General features: G+C 43.6%; 1 protein-coding gene across 19 annotated transcripts in view; it reads right to left on the bottom strand.

Moving 5' to 3' along the window:
• UBR5 (ubiquitin protein ligase E3 component n-recognin 5) overlaps window positions 1-20,327 on the bottom strand; it is a 2,132,574-nt gene that overhangs the window by 1,901,028 nt on the left and 211,219 nt on the right. For 12 of the 19 annotated variants that reach the window (XM_078686916.1, XM_078686920.1, XM_078686919.1 and 9 more), the window contains exon 5: window positions 4,320-4,439. The exons of the other annotated variants lie outside the window; for them this stretch is intronic. In XM_078686916.1, coding sequence (XP_078543042.1) covers window positions 4,320-4,439 — 120 coding nt within the window. The remainder of the gene's footprint in view (window positions 1-4,319; window positions 4,440-20,327) is intronic. 19 annotated transcript variants of the gene reach the window in all.

Here is a 20,327-nt window from a genome sequence, read left to right as displayed (position 1 = left end):
ACAGACAAAATTATAGGGCAGTAGGCGCAGTTATATGGAAACCAAAGCTGAGGAGAGACGCAGTTAGGGAGAAAAACGGCAGTAAACACAGGCAGTGGGCACAAATTACAAGGAGAACACCGGGGCAATAGTGGAGCAGAGAGGGTTACGGGCAGCCCAAGGCCTGCCAGGCGGGTCTCGAACTCAGTAGATGCAGGGGGGAAGCACGGGCGTAGTCAGGTGGAGGTATGTGGCATGGGGAGCAACCTGCCTGCAAACAGGGTCAAGGGTCGCATAGGGCATCTGGAAATGCCTCTTATGTGATAAAGCATTAGCAAATTTCTTAGCGTTACATGTGGTGGTCTCCAAAGTTGCCCCAACTCCAGAGTACTGTTACTGAAAGATTAATTACATAGACCTCAGGAATGCAGATCAGCAAACAAGCAAGGGGAAAGGTTCTTGCAATTACTGAATCTGATCTCAAATACAAACCTACCAATTAGGATTTATATCAATTGCTTAAGATTCAGAAAACAGCAGGCAATGTTTAACCTATTTTAAGAAGCTGTATTAAACGTAGGACATTATGAAGGTTGGTTTACAGAGAGAATGTGCAATAGTAGCGAAGATACCCAAAGTGCTGTACAGCACAATAGTGAGCAGGTGGAATTATGCTAGTAATAATGCATGGCAGGTCTCTAGTACTTAGAACAAATTTAGAGATGGTGGCCAAGGCCTGACAGGCCAAAGGCCTATGCTGCCTTGGGATGTCTTTGGATCTTCAAGCAACCAGCAACCATCCACTGGGCAAGTCAGCAAAGCCTGCTCCCACAGCCCAAAGGTAGATTCAGTACCATCTTGTGTTTTCACAGAGGAAATATTCAAGCCAGTTTGGCACCAGAGGGTTGCTGTCAGTGACAGGGTTATAAGACTGACTTGGAGAGACAGTTGTTCAAGGTGTCTCTAAGCTAGGGCTTCTAAAACATCTGTTCATAAAGCCTGTAATGAGGGAGTAGAATTGGACCATATTGATCATAGAAATACTGCTGAGACCCGCTTCTATAGCGTATTTCTTCCTCCTCCAATAGTAGCTACTTTCAGGAAAAATAGTATTCAACATGCACTCATGTAGAATAACTTCAGTGAGCAAAGTTCATTCTGTCACATAGGCAAATATTTTTTCTAGTCAAATGTACACCATTACATTTGTTTTCAGGTCCCTGTGAATTGCAATAAGAATCAAGTATGCATCTACGCAGGACTGAGATCTAAATGCATACAGAGGGAAATGGCTTTTTCTTACTATCTTTACCATGTCCCGATTACTAGTGCAGCCAAAATACAATGGACAGGGGATCTAAAGAGAATCAAAGAATTTTCAAAGCATCATTAAACTAAGAGTAAAGTTCTTAATAGAACATGTATTATTTAAAGGGTCATCAAAACAATCTGTGACAAACACAACATAATAAAAATACAACTCAATACTGATCAGCATTAACTTGGTCACAGAAGCACTAGACTACTTATAAACCTGCCACTGGAAGAGTTCTACATAATGAGTCACCCCTTAAAATGTCATATGATGTAGACAGTTATAATATTCAACAACTCAAAGGTTGTGTAAGCTATCAAAGTAGTTTTGCACTGGCTTTGCATCTTCAGAAGTAGTCAACAATGAACACAGGTTTAACATTATGAAGAGGGCATCACATTTAGGCAACAGTGTGCTGCAATAGACTTCAACAAAGTACAAATGCTAACTCCACAAATACTAACAGCATATACTCAAGTGAACATCTAGGGAAGGTTCAATAACCCATGATCAGAGGCAAACAACTGATTTTGTAAAAATCCCATAATGAGATTCAACTCTTGCAGCAACCTGTTTTGCATGTGGAGTCAATCAAGAAAAAGTAAGCTGCAACTCTAACATATAAAAGGGGGCCAGCTCAACACAATCAGATCAATAGGATAGTCACCAGGTGTTTCCACAACTTTCACTGGTGCACCTTATAACAGGGAAGTACATTTTCACAAGATTAAAAGCAAGCCAGATTTTACACATGCAGGTACTCAACATATACTAAGAAAGGCTAGAAAAGACAGCAGAGAATTAATCATGACTGCACAACTGCGAGAGAAATCATCTTTGACATAAACAAAGAGGGTTACACGTGCACCTGTTAGTATACCACAGAATGAATGCAACTTAAGAAAGATGCACCTAATCAGGTCACATCAGTCACTGTCACAGAGTATTTAATCATAATTAATGATGAACATAAAATGATAATTTTCAAAAGGAATTTATAGTATTAATGATGCTCTAGATAAAGGGAGTACTAGTAACAGACTGCTTAACTCAAGTAAGGTAATTAAAGAACTGGATGTAAGTATGTCTGAGGTGAGGTTACTTGGTTGGTGACAGCCTCAAGCAAGTTCAGTAAACACACATGTGTCCCACAAATATTTTCAGCGGCTGGTAAATTCATTTTTACAAATTAACTCGTAGCCTTACAAAAGCCCTTTCACTTGCTTCTGCTGGAAGGCAGTGAATCCCATTCCAACCACTTGGCACAATGGCGCAAAGTTCTTCTTTGGAAGCCATGTAAACCAACTATGGTTTGCACTACTCATCCAACAAATAATACCTTGGCAGTACCATGAGATTTGTTGCTTTATCAAGTTTGCGACAGGTTGTTCTGCTGTCAAAAAAAAAAATATATAACCCACTAGTATACACTTAAACGACCTTAGAGCAATGACCAGTCAAGAGCGAGTTAAGCAAATTCTCAGCTTGGCTTGAGCTTTAAGGGCGATTCATTCATAGATCAACTTAACCACTTCGGCTTTTTGTAACCAGTTTAAGCACCAATAATCTGTAAGAATACATTTCTAAACTTCAATGCAATATCTCACATACGGTGACTTACATTTGGACTTTGCAACGAAGAACTAGCCCATGAAACAGACTTTTCACACCTCTATTTCTTGTTTATTATAGGTTTGTGTACTATTCACAAAGTTTAGCAGACTCATGCAAGAAAAGCGGGTTACGTAACTAGCTTTGAAAATCATATTTAGTAAATTTCAAAATCAAATGTAGCATTTGTTTCCATAAAAAAATGGGAAACTGCTGCAGTAGGAATAGAAACGCAACATTTAAGGATGCCAGCGGTCCAGTAAATAGAAAGCAGCGCATAAGCAGTTCCTCAATATATCATTTGTAACTCCATGATGAATCAGCCATTTCTCTGGAAAAGTGGTGGTTGTGTGAGCATTTTAAGCAAATGATTAAGATAGCCATGCTATAAAACTACATGTTGGTAAATGGTGCAAGCAAGCCCTAAGTAAGGATCTTCAATGCAGATTAAATTATTGCTATCAGTAACAGGCTAATCATTCTGCCAGTCTGGCACGTTCATGTGCTACAGGCTGTATGCCTGCTTTCAGAGCTGGACGTCCTACCATGAATCAACTAACAAACCACACCCCCTTCCCTCCATGAGCCTAATTTAGTAGCAGTCTTCTGCAGTATGTGGCCTTGCCATCAGAGAACTTCTTTAAAATAGCGAAATTGCAAAGCTTAGGAGGAATGGCAGGCAATAAATCACCAAATTTAGAGGGCCGGAACACAGCATTCTGATTCAACAGTTGGTGGCTTAAAAATATTCATTGTTTTCTTGATGGGGTGGGGTCTCCTAATGCTTGCTACACTATTTAGATTTCATAAGCAGAAGATTTGCGTGACTTCATGTCATAAGACCACCCGCAGCCTAGGTGTAAAAAGGTCGGCCTTGGGCTGTAGAAACGTGTTTTATACTCCATATCCTGAGGGAGACTGGGTGAAAAGGGAGAGAAAAAAGGCCCATCACTCTGATACAGAATTTTGGTTTAAAAAATTGCAAGTCCTGAAGGGTGTCTCCTAGCATTCAGAGATGCTCTCTGCTAAATTAGAAAATTCAACTAATTGACTGAGCTGGGAACACAGCATTGTGGATTTTGGAAGGGCTGTGACACTTAAATGGCCAGCATCTCTACTCCATATGCAGTTGTTGCTTGTGAACGTATGTCAGTACAAAAAACCTAAGAACTGTATTTGTTAGTTTAAATATTAAAACAATATTAAGAATTTCATAGAGCACACACTTTCTTCAATCAGCACAGTTTATTTCAAACTACACAGACCTATGCTTGTAGGAAGCTTACACTTTGCTGCCCTTTTTCCAAGAAATGGGTGCAGCTCCTCCTACATGTGCACTGTAAACTCTAGTACCAATTAAGTATTACTACACTAGAGTACAGAATGGCTAAATTTCAACCCTACCAGAACTTACCCAAGGGTGTTGCCTGCCAGTCTGCCCAGAGTTTCAGAACCAGACAGAAACCATGGGGAGTCACTGGTCCTGCCTGGCCTGGATGTCCTTCCTGCCCCTGAGCCACTGCTCAACTTTGAACTGAAAGCAAAAGATGGTAAATCAGTCATAAAACAATCCCACACGGGTTCATAAAAACAAACCCTGGAATCCCAGGAATAAATTGTTAGGGACTTGGTTTGACAAAATGCCAGCATATGCAACACCCTTGGGCAAGGGGCTGGAATTTCTACAAATAGTATTGCTACGTTTTTGCTTCCAGAGATCAGATTTTGATTTGCAATTTAGGCAAGGGTCATTTTTAGAAAAAGCAACAGAAATGCAAAAAAAGACAAGTTACTTGCCTGTAATATTTGAACTGTGTGATTATCCAATAAAGCATCACAGTTCTGTATCTTTCAGGCGGTGGTGCCCCTGTGAGTCAAACTACCTAGGAGTTTGACACAACTTTGAACCATGGTGAACTTGCTAAGATAGCTACACAAAAAGTGTTTTTGAGGGGCTGCCACCCAAGATGGCAGCGATCTTTGGAAGTTCATGTTCAGACCCCCATGTTTCACCCATTTATGAGCCTCTGGGAATTGTGAGAAGTCCGCTGTCCAGCTAAAGCAATGGGAACATGGGAAAACCATCACAGCTGTGAAACTGCAGAGGGACGGTGGCAGTAAACCCCTGATATTTATTAAGAAGGAACTGACAAGAGCCAAAGGACCCTGCTGTTGCACTGTTCTTATAAACTGAAACATGAACTTAACATAATAACATTAAAAATAACATAATAAGATACAGACACTAGGCTGGTGAACCTTAATTTAAGTAATTTATAAAAGCTAAAACAAAAACATGTATGTAAAAAAATATTTTGGACTCTATCTAATCCCAGGTCGGTCAGGCAAAATAAAATAATTAAAAACTGGTTACACTTCAGCAAATAATGAGAAACATTTTTTTTAAATCCACAGAACCTTCAAGTGGTATACATGAGCAGTCAGGATTAGAAACTCCGAATACCATGACACATTAAATAATACTCCAATTCAATGTGTAGTCAGTGTTGTAATCTCAAATAACAATAGGACTTAAACTTGTAAGTAAATAAATAGAAAATGAAAAATCAATTAAACAGAAGAGTCACAAAAAAAGAGAAAAGGTACCATCTCAAATACCCGAACTACTACAACTGTGAATGTCTTGACAGCATTTACACACTAGGTACAGTAATTTTTACATAAGAGGCTTTTGGACAAGTTATCCTGTAGGGGTGCATTTGTCTGTTCCTTGGGACTTGGCAGGACTTCCGATAAATTCTACAAAGTAAGCTGTACAAAATGTACCAGACAAAAAGATAAATGTAACAGAACTACTATTTTTCAGTGTGTCTGTATGCAAACTGGATAAAATCAGCAGCGTTGAGACCCTGCTGCTGACCTTCGGGTATAAACACTTCAAAACGCTTTCGTTTTAAAAATTCATCACCCACATAAAGTCCTATCCAACTCAAAAATGCTTTATGATGCCAAGGCTTGTCAGTGTCCAGTTCAACGTGGCTACAGGGGGTCGGTCAGCAGGTCTTGAGCCAGGATGCCAGCTAAGAACAAAATTGGTTCCAAGCCTTGAAATGTATTTTCAATGGTAATCAAGGCAGGAATGGGTCAGCACCCACTAGGGTGTCCACAGGATACCAAACTTGATAGCCTTTATTGCAAAACAATCTGGTTACTCTCAAACCCTTCCTATCCGGGGGCACTGGCTGGACTCTCAGGCTCAATTACTTTGAGCCTTAAACTCAGAGTGAAATTCTCTAGAATCATACAAGAAAGATACCTATCTTGTACGATTGCTCTGGAAAGAGGGTGACTGGAAACCCAAGAGAAAGAAACATCCTCCAAGTCCCTCCTGACTGGGGGAGCAGGAAAGGAAGACTAAAAACCAACAACTCTAGACATTGATCTTCAGTTGTTTCTTTAACTCTGGGCAGCTTTTCTGCAAAGACATCAGCGGCTTAGTCCAAGGAGGAGAACTCCATGTTGATCTTCAATCGACGTGTCTTCCTGACCAAACTGGCATATCATTCACAAAAGGCAAGTTAGCTTTCTTTCTGTTCATTCAAGCTGCAACCATTCTTCAAAGTTCAGGGCTTATTCTAAGCCCTCAAGGAGGTCAGCCAAAAGTTATACCCCTGGTAAAGTACTATTCCTCAAATCACTAAGGAGCACAATCTTAACTCTTTTCCTTGTCATGGTGGGTTTTCTCGGAAGGTGGTCAGGCCCATCAGAACAGTTAAAAGTTATCTTTTTGATTCAAAACAGACTAACAAATCCAGAAAATACAACTGAATGTAGATGATGCCTTTAACTACACTGTCATCACAAACCATAAAATTCCAGTTTCAGAGATGGGAGCTTAACCAATGAGTTGAAAGCGTGTCATGTCCACTGTTAGACAAAGCACAGGCAGCAGAGACACTATCTTGCAGGGCCTTCCACATGGTGCCCAAAAGAGACACCAAACAGCCTTCATAGTCTCGAGGTCAAATAGAAGTGAAGAATACACAAACACAAAAGGGCAAAGGCGCAAGTTCTCAGTTACTTGTCAAACTTTTACTGGGGGAGAACAGGACACCACCTCCATACAAGGGTATGCTAAAAAGGCCTTTACAACTGAAGTACAAATGGTTCCTATCTGACATCTTACAGCCTGGTAGAACACCATGGATTCTACGGGAAGTCAAACACTACCAAACTTGGTAGGTTTGGGTGGTTGTTTAAGTTAGGTTAAAAGGCCATTCGTCAAGTGAGCACATCCTAATTAGTTTTACTGAAACAGTCAGTGGCATTACTGGAAACAGACTACTCCTCTATTTAATTTGTGACCCCCCGCTAACCCACCACCTCCGATAAGAGAAATATTACAGGTGGTGTGAACACCCAAGCACCTGCAGAAGGACCATAATTCTCCCCTCGCCATGCCACTTGTGTACTGATAGAAATTATCTGCCAGATGGTACAAGGAAGAGTAAAGAAAATAAACCAGGAACCATCTTGTGCTCACAGTACTGGATCACCAAAGAACAGGCAGGGAAATGTAAAAATAGTGCTACTATAGTAATTGCAGTCAATTACATTCTATTCTTTAACAATTTTAGAAAGAGCATCATTCAACACGAAAGTTCTGTCCAAGGTCTCTGGACGTTAAGTGGTCTTGACGAAAAATGTGGCAAAAAATGTGGCTGTCCAGTAAAGCTGAAAGGTTTAATCATCATGAGAGAGAAGGATTTCATTGTGATCGTGATTCTTTTAAGGCTCCACTGGGAAGGATTACAGAAGGCATTAGATTTCTTCTACAAATATTGAGAAAGGTTTAAATGGATGTACTCATACCACACGGAAACAGTACATTCTAGTGTCAAACAACTCTTCTTGTGTATCACTAGGGCTGCTGTGATCTTATTAAGTAGACTATGCAACAACTGGATCAGAAGAGAAAAGGTAATTTGACTTGATAGATTACAGATACTTTGAGTACGTGATTTTTTCCCCTGGGGGAATGATCACTTTTGTAGGTCTGTAGAAACGTTCCCTGAAAATGAGTAAGTTGGCTCAAGAACAGTGACTTAATGATATAAAGAACGCATCAGCCCTTCATTAGTACAGCAGCCTGTACTAAGTCCTTCTTCCATGCATCCAGTCTCCAATGAGAATTTATGGCCACCTGTGGGATAGATCCCTTACGATCACTGCAAAAGTTGAATTCAGAGAGCATTGGAGAAATCCAATGGTGTGCTTCTTCTGATGGCTCCTCAAAACTTAGAAGTGGAAAGGAACCATCACCAAACCTATTAGAACATTCCATTGTTTCTTAAACAGTGGCCTTCTCCTTCCTTAAAAGCTGGTCTTTACCTCCTCAACTCTTGCCTGCACCATATGAGCGAGACGTGTGAAAATGGCACCCTTCTGGAGGGAATCCCCCAGAGTGCCCCAAGGGGAAGGAATAAAGGCAAACCAAAACAGTGAAATGTAGTTAGCAACACTCGAGGTCTGGTTGCAACAAAAAGTTTAGAAAAATAAAGACGCTTCCAAGTAGGTCTCATAATCAAAGCATGACAGATTGTATAGATGTGTTTTTTTATCCTCAATGAATGGCTACCACAGTGGGTACATACTAAGATGATCTAACTGCATAAAATAACTGCCTTTTGGTTCCTTGGAATGGGAGGTTGAGTGTCACGTCATGTGGATTCAAGGTGCAATTTAAAACCATGATCAAGACTAAAGGATCGTAATATGCCATGGAGATGGTATAATTAAATGGGATTGGCAGTTATTTTCCTTTAAGAAACCTACTTGAAAGTGTCTTATTTTTTGAATCCGCTAATAACTTTTCTCTTGACTTTTCTCACATGAGACTTGAACTTTGTTTTAAATGTGATTTTAAAAAAAAGTTATCACTAAAGAAATTCTGGATGAAGTGTAATGATATAACAAGCAAAAAGGTTTTGAAACACAGTCACTTCTAGGTTCACAGATCTAGGCCTTATGGTTGCTAAAAGGCTAACCACTAAATGATGGAAAAACAGAAACCCCCACGCCCTCAACAACTGGAAAAAATCAATGGTGGTATGGGCGCAGGCATAAAGCACGGCTCTATACAGGGAAGAGATGGCTGGCCTGCGCAAATACCCCATTGCGCAATGCTGGGACACAATATTAATGGAGCTGAAATAGGTAGATCAAGAATCTGTGGGTAATTCGCAAAATGGTGACAGGATTGGGTCTGATACAGGCCCATAAGCAACATACAACCCAGGTTCTAGACCCAATTATTTGGTACCGATACTACATAAGAGAGTAGTGTTGATACACTTTGGAGCTGGGATGAACTCGAATTATAGTTCACCCTGTTTTGCGAGGGTGGACATGAGGCTTAGGGATGGATACTCTCATGGCGGAGCCATTAATAATAGCCTAGAGCGATTGTGTGTTGGTGTTAAAAATTTATTTTTATGTTAAATATAAATTGCCCTACTCTACAACACAGGCCACAAAGGCCTAGCAAAAATCACAGTGGACAGATCAATACACGAATCTATCGAGATATGGCACGACTTGGAAACAGGACATTTCAAATACTATTCCCGTTGGGCATAAAAGCTATAATGTAACTTGTTAAATCATTGAGAACTGAGGTACCTCCTTAATTTAGTTAATATAAACAAGTTGTCATGTCTTGATATCAAGTTATGTATATGTAAACTCCATCTGATGGATCCCATTATATATTTAGCACTATAAACTATGTGGATACTGTAACAATTATAAAAAAAAATGCAAATAAAGACATTTAAACAAAAAAAGCAAGCAAACATTTTTTTTGAAAGAGGATTTTAAAAGAAAATGGATTTTCAATAAAACAAAGCGAGTAGAGTGATGGTGCCAGGGTTAATTAAAATGTAGCTAGTTGAGAATGGCTCCCTGCTGATCTGTACATCTGTTCCAGTGGATACCTGAAGCCCCTGAGCTCCACATTGTGCTCCCACTACTCCAAGCCCAGTCAATGCATTAGTCAACAATTTGGGCTCAGGATGGGTTAGAGAGAGTCCAGCCTGGCAAGTCAGGTTAGAAGCCTTCATTCATTATCAGAGGTCCCAGTTGCCGCATCCTACACAAAAATATTGTTTGAGGCACTCCTAGTGTTAAATCCACTGAAGCGGAGGTTCTGCTGCAGAGGCAGCAAGTGCCAAGAGGCAGTAGCCTAGGAGACCAAAAATTCTCAGAACTGTCTGACGGAACACAGGACCAAGCCCAAAACATCTGGATCATATCTGGAATATCCCAGGCTCACTGTGGGAGCAGAAAAACATTAACTGCCATTGTGTCCAGACCAGCCCCTGAAAGGGAATCCTCTGCCTTAGCTGAATGTGGACTTTTGGCTCATTGATGGAGAACCATAGGTAAAAGAAGTGAGATGGTGATCCTCCGTTGGTTTGCAACTGGCTGACAAGTTTGACTTCCCCAGCTAGTCAAGTAAGTAAGACAAAAAGTAGGAAAGGGGAGGAACTGCCTCTGGGACTGCAGGGCAGGCATATAACAGTAAATGTCCTGCAGGTTCAAGGACACTATCCAATTCCCAAGACGGGAGGTGGAGAGCACAAAGGCCAAGGTAAGTATTTTTAATTTGTCCCTCCAAAGAAACACGCCCAAGCACAGAAGTCGAAAGGAAGGCGCCCAAGCAAAGAGGCCGGAGGGAGCTCAGCTCAAGGACAGAGGCCGGAGGGAGCTCAGCTCAAGGACAGAGGCCGGAGGGAGCTCAGCTCAAGGACAGAGGCCGGAGGGAGCTCAGCTCAAGGACAGAGGCCGGAGGGAGCTCAGCTCAAGGACAGAGGCCGGAGGGAGCTCAGCTCAAGGACAGAGGCCGGAGGGAGCTCAGCTCAAGGACAGAGGCCGGAGGGAGCTCAGCTCAAGGACAGAGGCCGGAGGGAGCTCAGCTCAAGGACAGAGGCCGGAGGGAGCTCAAGGACTGAGGCCGGAGGGAGCTCAAGAAAGGACAGTTCTCAAGGACAGTGCTAAAAAAAGGAAGGAGCTAAAGGAAGGAAGGAGCTCAAGAAAGGAAGGAGCTTGCAAAAAGATTAAAAAACAGAGACAGTTACTTAATCTAGGAAGGTCCAAAATTGGTGTCGGCTACCATGGCTTTTGGGCCTAAATAAGTAAATACTGGCTAACTCCCTCCTGCCTGGGGACTCTTATTGCCCATCTACTACAGAATCGCTTTGGCAAAGAAGGAGGCGTTTTCTGCCACGGTTTAAGAGCAAACAAAAGGAATTGAGATATTGACAGAAAGGAAAGGGCATAACTGTGACTAACAATCTGCAGGGCCCACTCATCCAAAGTAACAGTACACCAGCTGGGCAGGTAAAAGCATATTCTGCCCCCCCCCCTCCTCCCCACAGCAGGTGAGTTCTGAAGAGGCAATCAGAGTGACATGGCCACAGCAAGGGTAGAGGAAGACTAGGTTCCATAATGTCAATGGTGGCTTAGTCCTCTGCAAACACCCTACCTTGACACATGGCCACAAAATGCTCGACAGCATGTTACACAGGTAGAGATGGCTGTCTCTGCCTAGGTTCCGAAGTAACCCCTGAACCTCTGTTATTTGTGATAGAACTGTTGAGCCAGGGAAAGTCACCACAAGGATCAAGCAATGGCACAGCCTTCTTACAATCTTTCTAAAGCTGAAACCACTGTGTCACCAAACAGCCTGGAGACAAAGGGCATAGCCATGAGGGATGCCTGCATGCCTCCAAAGAAACCTGTAGCACACAGCCAGGCATGGCAACAAATCACCAGTCCAATCTACCCAATCTGTGGTGTACCGCCTGGCTCACAAAATGTATTTTACCGCATTTTGGCAGTCAGGGACCGCTGGCATTATCTCACACTTCACGTCCCATAGGGCATGAATGTATCTTTAGCGAATGCAATGCTAAACTGGCTGAGGAGATCCAAGGCACCACAGAAAGACGTCATGTGGGCCTGCTACCAACAGCTACTTCTTGCTGGTGTGGCCCGCTTTGAAATCAGTAGTCTTCAGTAGAAAAATCCTTTGAACACGGTCAAAGAAAACCTCTTTTGGAAGTCTGTTAAATACTGAAAAGTCCACTTTGGATGGCACAGAACACAAAGTAATCAAACCAGAGCATAGGAGTAATGCCTTTATAAGGCTCTGTGCAGGTACTTCCAGTGGCAGATGAGATTGCTGCAGAGCATGATGGCCCCACCTACCGCCACACAGGAGCAATGCGTAGAAAAACCTCTATACACAGTACACCACCTGGTGGAATTCAAAAGGTGAGGAATCAATGAATACAACTATACATCCATCTATCAGAAAGCAGAATGTAGAAGATAGAAGAAGATCCCTGAATGCAAGCAGTGGAAGGATGCATCAAGAGTATGGCAAATTAGCTATGATCGAAGGGAGGGACCAACATAAGAGGAGGAAGGAATGACAAAATAAGCAGGAAACAAATGAAATTGGAAAGATCCAATGATAAGCAATGGGCGGAATCAAGCCCACTTTAAGTACTGTAAACAATAGCTCTTTCAACAAACCACTAAATTGGACTGCGGGCTTTGACTTTAAAATTATCTCAGGAGAGCTTCTTTGTTTTATTGCCAAAAGAAATACTTTTCTGCTAATAAAACAAAATGTCTGAAAATGTATGCCAGCAACGAGTTAAGAGTAACAAGCATTTGCAATGCAATAGGTCTCGCAGTTGTTAGAGTTTGAACCATTGGCATTGTAAATTGCAATGCCTTTTATTTATGTGTTGGTTTTTAAAACGTAAATAAAAGACATTGTCAATTACAATCGGTTAAACTCTTGCAAATGCGAGATCTATTGCATTGCAAATGCTTGTTCTTAGCAGTGGGGAGGCACCAATATCCGACTTAACGATGGTAGACACAGCTACATATTCACATAGATCTAATTTTCCTTCAGCTCACACTTAAGCACAAATACAGGATCCCAACACAAACACCAAGCCACAAATCATCATGCAGAACACTAAACTACTTTCCTTAGAGTGCACTACAGACTTTTTTTCAACCAATTACACCCTATGAAATAACATGCTAATCATTCACCCAGAGTTCTTCAGAATGTCATCCTGGATATAAAGCGATATATAAATGAAACTAAACTAACATACATTACAAACTGCCCATTAGAAAGCAGGCTGAATACCACCCAATGCACCATGGGCCTTAGATCTGAGCAGCTGTGACACAAGGTACTTATTGTTGTGGGCCCAAAGGGTTGGCAAAGGAGCTAGAAAAGGTCAGGGCAGGTCTGGGAGTATGTATACAGACAAGGGTTACTGATGGTTAGAATGTCCATGAAGAGAAAAAGGTGATGGAGATAGGGGTCTAAGTATAACAAAGGACAAGGAATAAAACCTGAAGCTGACTGGTTATGGATTTGCTTGAGTCACCAGTAGAAGTGAGATGTTGAATTTGTTCCGAAAGTGGTTACATGAGTATTAACAAGTGGGGGGAAAAAAGTAACCAAAAAAACAGAAACGCAGCAGGAAAATTTTAATTCTCATTAACATCAACTTGCTAGACAGCAGCATCAACATTATGCTAGGGTTACTTACCTATGCCACCCATTAGTCCCTATACATTGACTCTATGCTATTTTTAATGGATGGGGTGTGGATTTAAAAAGGTCAATGTGCGACTCATTTTCTGTTTTCCTGTGTCCCATTTTGGAAATGTTGTAATTAGCGCGGGGAGTTGACAACACAGAAAGGCCAATTCCTCTTTACATCCATTAATGGTCAATTAACTGAGTCCCACTAAATACACCAAAAAGAAATATCGGTTACTTATAACATTTAGTGCCAAAACGTATTGTAGGGAATATTATTAATGTTAAAAAAGCTATTGTTCAATGCTGCTTGCCTTGCTATTCACCAACAAAATTGCATGCTAGTTGGTGAAACATGCATTTTGACTTAGAAGCAGCTCCTCAACAGTTTGATGGGAAGCATCAGTACTTCCCTAGAAACAGCCCCGCAACAGAAGCTAGGCTTAGTGGATCCTTGCGGATAGCAGAGGGAGGGATAGAAATGTGAAAACACATTCCTGCAAAATAGAATCTTGGACCAGGGACAGCGTTTTCAAATTAATCAGGGCTTGCCAGTAGAACCAGTGGAATAATGTCGGGACCAAGCGGCTCATCTCTGGACAATGTACCATTCAGCTGAACATGTCCCAGAAACACAAATGCAAGGCTAACACATGTAGGGACGGCAGAGGGGTTAGTAAGATGTCCGAGTGGCTGCCATCAACGTAATTGTCAGCACTGGAAGCACTGCCGGCATGCGGAGCAGGTGATGGAGGGGGGGGGGGGGGGGGGGGGTTGCGGCTTCTGACAACGCAGGGATTCCGTGCTGCTGTGGATGATGCGGAGCCTGGCCAGCGAGCGCGGCGTCTGTTGCTAACTTTTTACTTAAGGATTATGAGCCTTCCCCCATCAGAGCTCCTTGCAGCTCTCCCGCTGCACACACACCGCACTGCTCAGGCTGGAGTTGCCTATGGAAAGTACCGTGGCTGCTTTTAAAACAACCACTGTGAACACTGCATGCTCGCAAGCCCGTGTGCCTCTGGCAGTGAGGAGGAGGGGAGGAGGAGGGTTGCTGCCGGGCTCACACATGCCGCAGGCTCAGACTCCCCCTGCATTCCAGCTGGCGCGCGTCGCGATTCGGTCCTTTCTGCAATGCTGTCGGCAGAAGCGCACGCGCCCAACGTTACCCTATGGGGAAACGCTGCATGTGGCCAGGTCTTGTCGAAACACTGGGTTTTGAGCTGAGATGATGACTATAGTTCTTGCAACGAGAACGCGCTTTCAGCGCGTTCGTCGTAGCGAGTCCTAAAAAAGATGTATACCCAAATACAAAATACCTTGCTGAAAACACATAAAATAGTTTGAAAATATGGCACACGTGGTATCTTTATACGCGGAAGATTTGCAGAAAAACCTGCGAGATGTCCGAGAGCCGTGCGGAGCAATACAAAGAGTTGTCGGAATTTGCTTCTTTATCGGGCCTTCATGTAAATTGGGAAAATCATGCTAGTCCCATTCAGAGACTGAATCCCCGAACCTGCGCTGTCGGTTAACAGCACAGCAGTGCACTTGCAACAGACTGCATTTCGTTACCTGGGAATCCAAATCTACCGAGAACCAGCAGCCTTCCTAGAGGGTAATTACACCTGTGCTGTAACAGCGGTCAGGTGGCAGATGTCATTTTGGGAATGAATGAATGAATGAATGAATGAATGAAAATAATTTATAACGCGCAAAACAATAACCCGAAGGTATCAAGGCGCCTAACAATAAGATCAGAAAATAAAACCATTCATCCACTACACATAAGCTTGCAGAAAGAGGCGAGTTTTAAGTGCACCACGAAATGCCTGTAAAGTGGGTAGGGACCTAAGGTCGAGAGGGAGTTCATTCCACCATTTAGGGGCAAGGGTGGAAAAAGCCCTGCCACCCCATTTGGCTTTTCTTATACGAGGGGCTGACAGAAGCAGTTTCCCGGAGGAACGCAAGTTCCTTCCAGGGATGTAGTTGGAAACGATGGAGCTTACTCCCAGGTCACTGTTATTTGTGATGGCTCTATATGTCATACACAGGACCTTGAACCGTACACGGTATTCTACCGGAAGCCAGTGCAATGTTTTCCTGGCTAACGTAGCCGATGTACGTCTGGGAGCATCCAGGACAAATCTTGCCGTGGCGTTTTGGACCACCTGTAAGCGCTGCAGCAGGCTCTTATTCAGCCCCGCATACAGCGCATTACAGTAGTCTAGCCGCGAGCCTATTAGAGCCACAGCTACCTGCTTTCTGGATTGGAGCGAAAGATATTTCCTGATCCTCCGCAGGGTGTGTATTAGGCCCCAACAGGTGGAGATGGTTCTGCTCACCTGTCCATTCATGTCCAGAGCTGGATCAATCATCACCCCCAAGTTCTTGGCCGAAATGGTGGGGGAAGGACAAGCTCCAAGTGAGTTAGGCCACCAACTATCTGACCAGATGTTGTTGTTCCCTCCAAACACCATTACCTCAGTCTTCTCTCCATTCAGTTTAAGGGAGTTCTGAATCATCCAGTGACCAACCGCCTCCATACAAGATCTAAACTTGGAGGCGGTCTGCACATCTGAATGGGAGAGAGAGACGAGGATTTGGGTGTCATCAGCGTAGGAAACTACCTCCATCCCGAAAGATCTTATAAGTCTGGCCAGTGGGGTCACATAGATGTTAAACAGGGTCGGACTAAGAGCCGACCCTTGAGGGACCCCACATAGCACAGGTCGGGATGGAGATAGAAACTCACCCAGTTTGACTCTTTGCTCCCTCCCAGCAAGGAAGGAGGTCAGTAGATCCAAAGCAGCCCCCCCCACCCCCACGTCCCTCAGACGAGATGTAAGTACTGAGGGAGAGAGGGTGTCGAAGGCCACAGTCAGATCCAAAAGGACCAGGAGGGTGGTCTGACCCCCGTCCACTGTCCTACGGATGTTATCGAGGACAATGGTGAGGGCCGACTCGGTACTATGTTCCCTCCTGAATCCATGCTGAGAGGAGTCCAAACAGCCCGAACATTCCACGAAGGCCGCAAGGTGCTTGTTCAGATGAACTTCAAGCATCTTAGCCGGAGCGGGGCGCAGCGAAATTGGGCGGAAGTTTTTTAAGACCTCCGGGTCAAGGGAGGCCTTTTTTAGCAGTGGTTTTACCACGCTCCCCCTTACCACTATGGGCAAAATATTGTTCCAAAAAAATGGTAGTGCTCCCAAGGATCTTCTATCACTTTACAAACGTACCTTTGTATATTAGGCCAGAACTTTTCCGCATGTTCGAAGGCTATATTCGCCCGTGCATTTGGAGCAGTACCCGCAGTAGGGTGGCACTGGTTAAACTCTACTGGCCTATCAACCGCGGTCGGTTGGCCGTGCCAAATATGGAGCATTACTACTTAGCAGAGTAGATGCAATGGTTAGCGCGCTGGCTTACGGGCCTCCAGCTCGCTGACACCGCTTCACAACAGTTAGTCTACACTCACCCGCAGATTATAAGGTTGTTCAACCCTGGCAGGAGAGGGGCGGTGCCTACCCAGCTGCTGATGAAAGTGGCTTACACCTGTTTCCATCATAGCCTGCACCTTACAAAGGCTGTCACCCCATATGCACCTTCCCTGCCTGTACTGGGCACAACCAGACAACAACAAGCAGTCATAGTGGGCAGAGCAGCGCACATGGGAGGAGGCAGGAATTCAAACCATAGGAGACCTGTACCAAGACGGGCAATCAATGCCATTTGATGCACTCAGAAGAGTACAACCTGCCGCAGGGCCAGTTCTTATTACACGCTGCACTGACAAGGACGCAGCGGGCAATCTGGGGCGACATAGCACAAGAACCAGAGTCGCACCTCACGATTCAGTACCTGCACATAATGGGTACGGGACTGCATCTTACCAGATGGCTAGTGGAATCGCTGTGAATGCAGGCGTCAACCCAACTGACGTCTCACAAATGCCACTGGGCCGCAGACCTACAGAGGCAAAGCACTGAATGTGAATAGGTAACCATTTTAGAAGGGCCTACATACATCCCGTGGAATACTAGGTTTCGACTTATACAATATTACATAACCCAGAGAGCCTACCTGACACCAGCCAAGATTAACCAATTCTTTAACAGAGATGATGCCCAGTGCCCTAGGTGCGGACTCATGGGGGGCAACCGCCTGCACATGCTATGGTCATATACAGCACTTACCCCTTACTGGGAAGCAGTCACAACGTACTTTAGACAATGCATGTTACAGTGGTCTTGGGAGACATGCCTCCTAGGCTTATATCAGAGGCCTAAGAAGTATGAGGTGACAACCAGATTCATAGACCTGGGACTCATAGTAGCTAAACGTCTTATCACCAGGTGCTGGAAATCCCCCGAGCCTCTGGCAGGGAGCGCCTGGTTTCATTCCATTGTGTGCTGGGTACAGGGGAAAATTGTGGCACTTAGGCGTGAAGACGTCAATGGGGTGCGCAGACTGCAGATGGCATCCGCGTGGGACGCAATACTCTTAGACCTTCGCAATAACTGGCAGGTGCGTCTAGAGGCATGGGAAACACCCCCTCCCCCCAGAGGCAAGCATAACAAATAACAGAACAAAGCCAATATCTTTATGTGCCGCTAATCTTGAGTAGCTATGCAGTTTGAGAGTGGTGCGCCCCAGGGGCACATCCAAGTCAAAGTGCAGTCTCACACGCTGTAAAGGTTGGTGCCATGCAGCCTCGGTATGCAAATAGTAGGCGTGGGTGGAGACGAGTTTTGTGGCAGAGCGAGAGCATGTACTGACAAAGATGACTGCTCTAATCCTATCACGTTAACGTAATGAGGCTCCCCCCTTCCTCTACAGTTCATCCTCCAGTATCAATACATTGTTATGTTTGATATTCCACATACATCACTAAAATATTGTCCAATATGCCAATGGACAGGCATTGTTTGATCTATGATTTAATTTGGAAATGTATGTATATGGAAGATCATCATTGATGCACGATGTAATACATGTAAAAGCGTAATAAAAGAAATGAATACAAAAAAATAAAATAGAGCGTAAAATAAATAAAATCAAAGCTCAGAATAGAAGGCAGTGTCTACATGAATAGAAATGCAATTTCAAATACAATTAACTATGTTAACATTAGATATTCAGGTTTAAGGCAGAGATCTATGGTGATATTGCATCCACCAGTTGTAAACCTAGGACCTGTGCCGAGTATGCAGCAGTAGAAGATAAAGAAAAAAAGTGAACAGTCAAACTGAACATAAAAAATAAAACATCCACAGTGAATTACGAGCTCCTTGACTTCTTACTCTCAGACAAGTAATATTTAACACTGGGTTGTGAAGAGAAAATTAAAAACTTAATCTAAAATAAAAATGGGCACTAGGTAACTCCCATCATTAATTTTGGTATTTTGTGATAACTGTTTGATGGGAATTAAATAATTCTTTCAAGGTTTCTGTTATTAAAAGCAATGACTTTAGAAGGTTAGATTTGATTAAAGTAAAAAGAATTAAATCTCACAGTGCAAATATTTAGACGTATATAGTTTCATTAAAGCTATTAACGATGAAACTCAAATAACTTATTTTGCTTGATTTAAATCACATTTTAGATGTTAGTCTGGCAGTTCTGTTACAGTGCTATACATTAGCTATGCAAAGCCATGCTAATGATAGAATAGGCACTATAGAAATTCATCTCATATAATGTGTGAAGACTGACCACTAGATGTTTTCTGTGGCTATCACATCAAAATCAACACTGGGCCCTACTGCCTCGCTTTTCTCTCGCTGGAACTAATTTGTGGAACCTCGTGACCAGGGAGGGGGGGGGGGGCAGCGGATGCCATGGACGGGAGACCGCGGGGCACAGCCATGCCCTTGAGGCCCTTTGTTCCTCATTTCCCTAAGCCATCTACATGATGTGGTGGACCCCCTGGGTGGGCTTTCTATATAACATACTGGCCCGCACAGACTTGGGCACATTTGATGACTTTATGCAATTTCTGGCATACCAGCTTCCCCGGCCTCAATGGTCGTGCTGCTTACTGCAACCGGGTTATTGCCCATTATATTGATACCAGGCTGCTGAGTCAATGGTTTCAGCACTTACTGGCCCCGATTCGCCTCTACTCTCTGGGTGGACCCCTGGCTGTGCTGCCTTTTCACACTATTGCATGGCACTCGTGGTAACCACCTGATTTCAACGACAGTGCGCATACCTGGTTGCCCTTCATACTCATTTTTGTGCTGACTAACCCCACTGCCACCTGGCTCAGAGGAGGGCCGCTAGTGAGTTTCTACGTGCTTAGGCCAGTAGGCCCTCTAATCCTATCTATGCTGTCTCATCTATTGGAGTGTACCAGCCGCAGAATGGGGCGCAGTGACCCTAATCAGCAACAACTCTCTTTTAATCCAACTAAAAAAAAACAGGGGAGACGGAGGTCCCTTTGGATAATGCCTCTGGATTAGCTACATCTGAAGTCCCTGAAATTGGGGGCACTGCTGCGATCATGGCCGAGCCGGAGGCCGGTTTCCAATCCATTGATACCCGCTTTGCTGCCCTCTCTGCTCAGCCTGGATGGAATGCATGAACGCATGGAACACAGTTGGAAGCAGCGGAACAACGTTTATACGACAACTAGTGCTACAACACACAAACGCTTCGAAAATCTGGAGAGGCTTTTCAAATCAATGGCTGCCAAGACAGAGGATTTAGAGACATGCTCTCGTAGGAATAATATTCGCATCGCTAGGGTTACGGAGTCCACCAAGACTGATCGCATTGATACTTTTGTTGAAAACCTACTCCAGGAACTGTTCGATG

Source organism: Lissotriton helveticus, chromosome 4_1 (genome assembly GCF_964261635.1).
Source record: "Lissotriton helveticus chromosome 4_1, aLisHel1.1, whole genome shotgun sequence".
NCBI classification, from domain to species: domain Eukaryota; kingdom Metazoa; phylum Chordata; class Amphibia; order Caudata; family Salamandridae; genus Lissotriton; species Lissotriton helveticus.
This window is presented reverse-complemented; position numbering and strand designations above follow the sequence as displayed.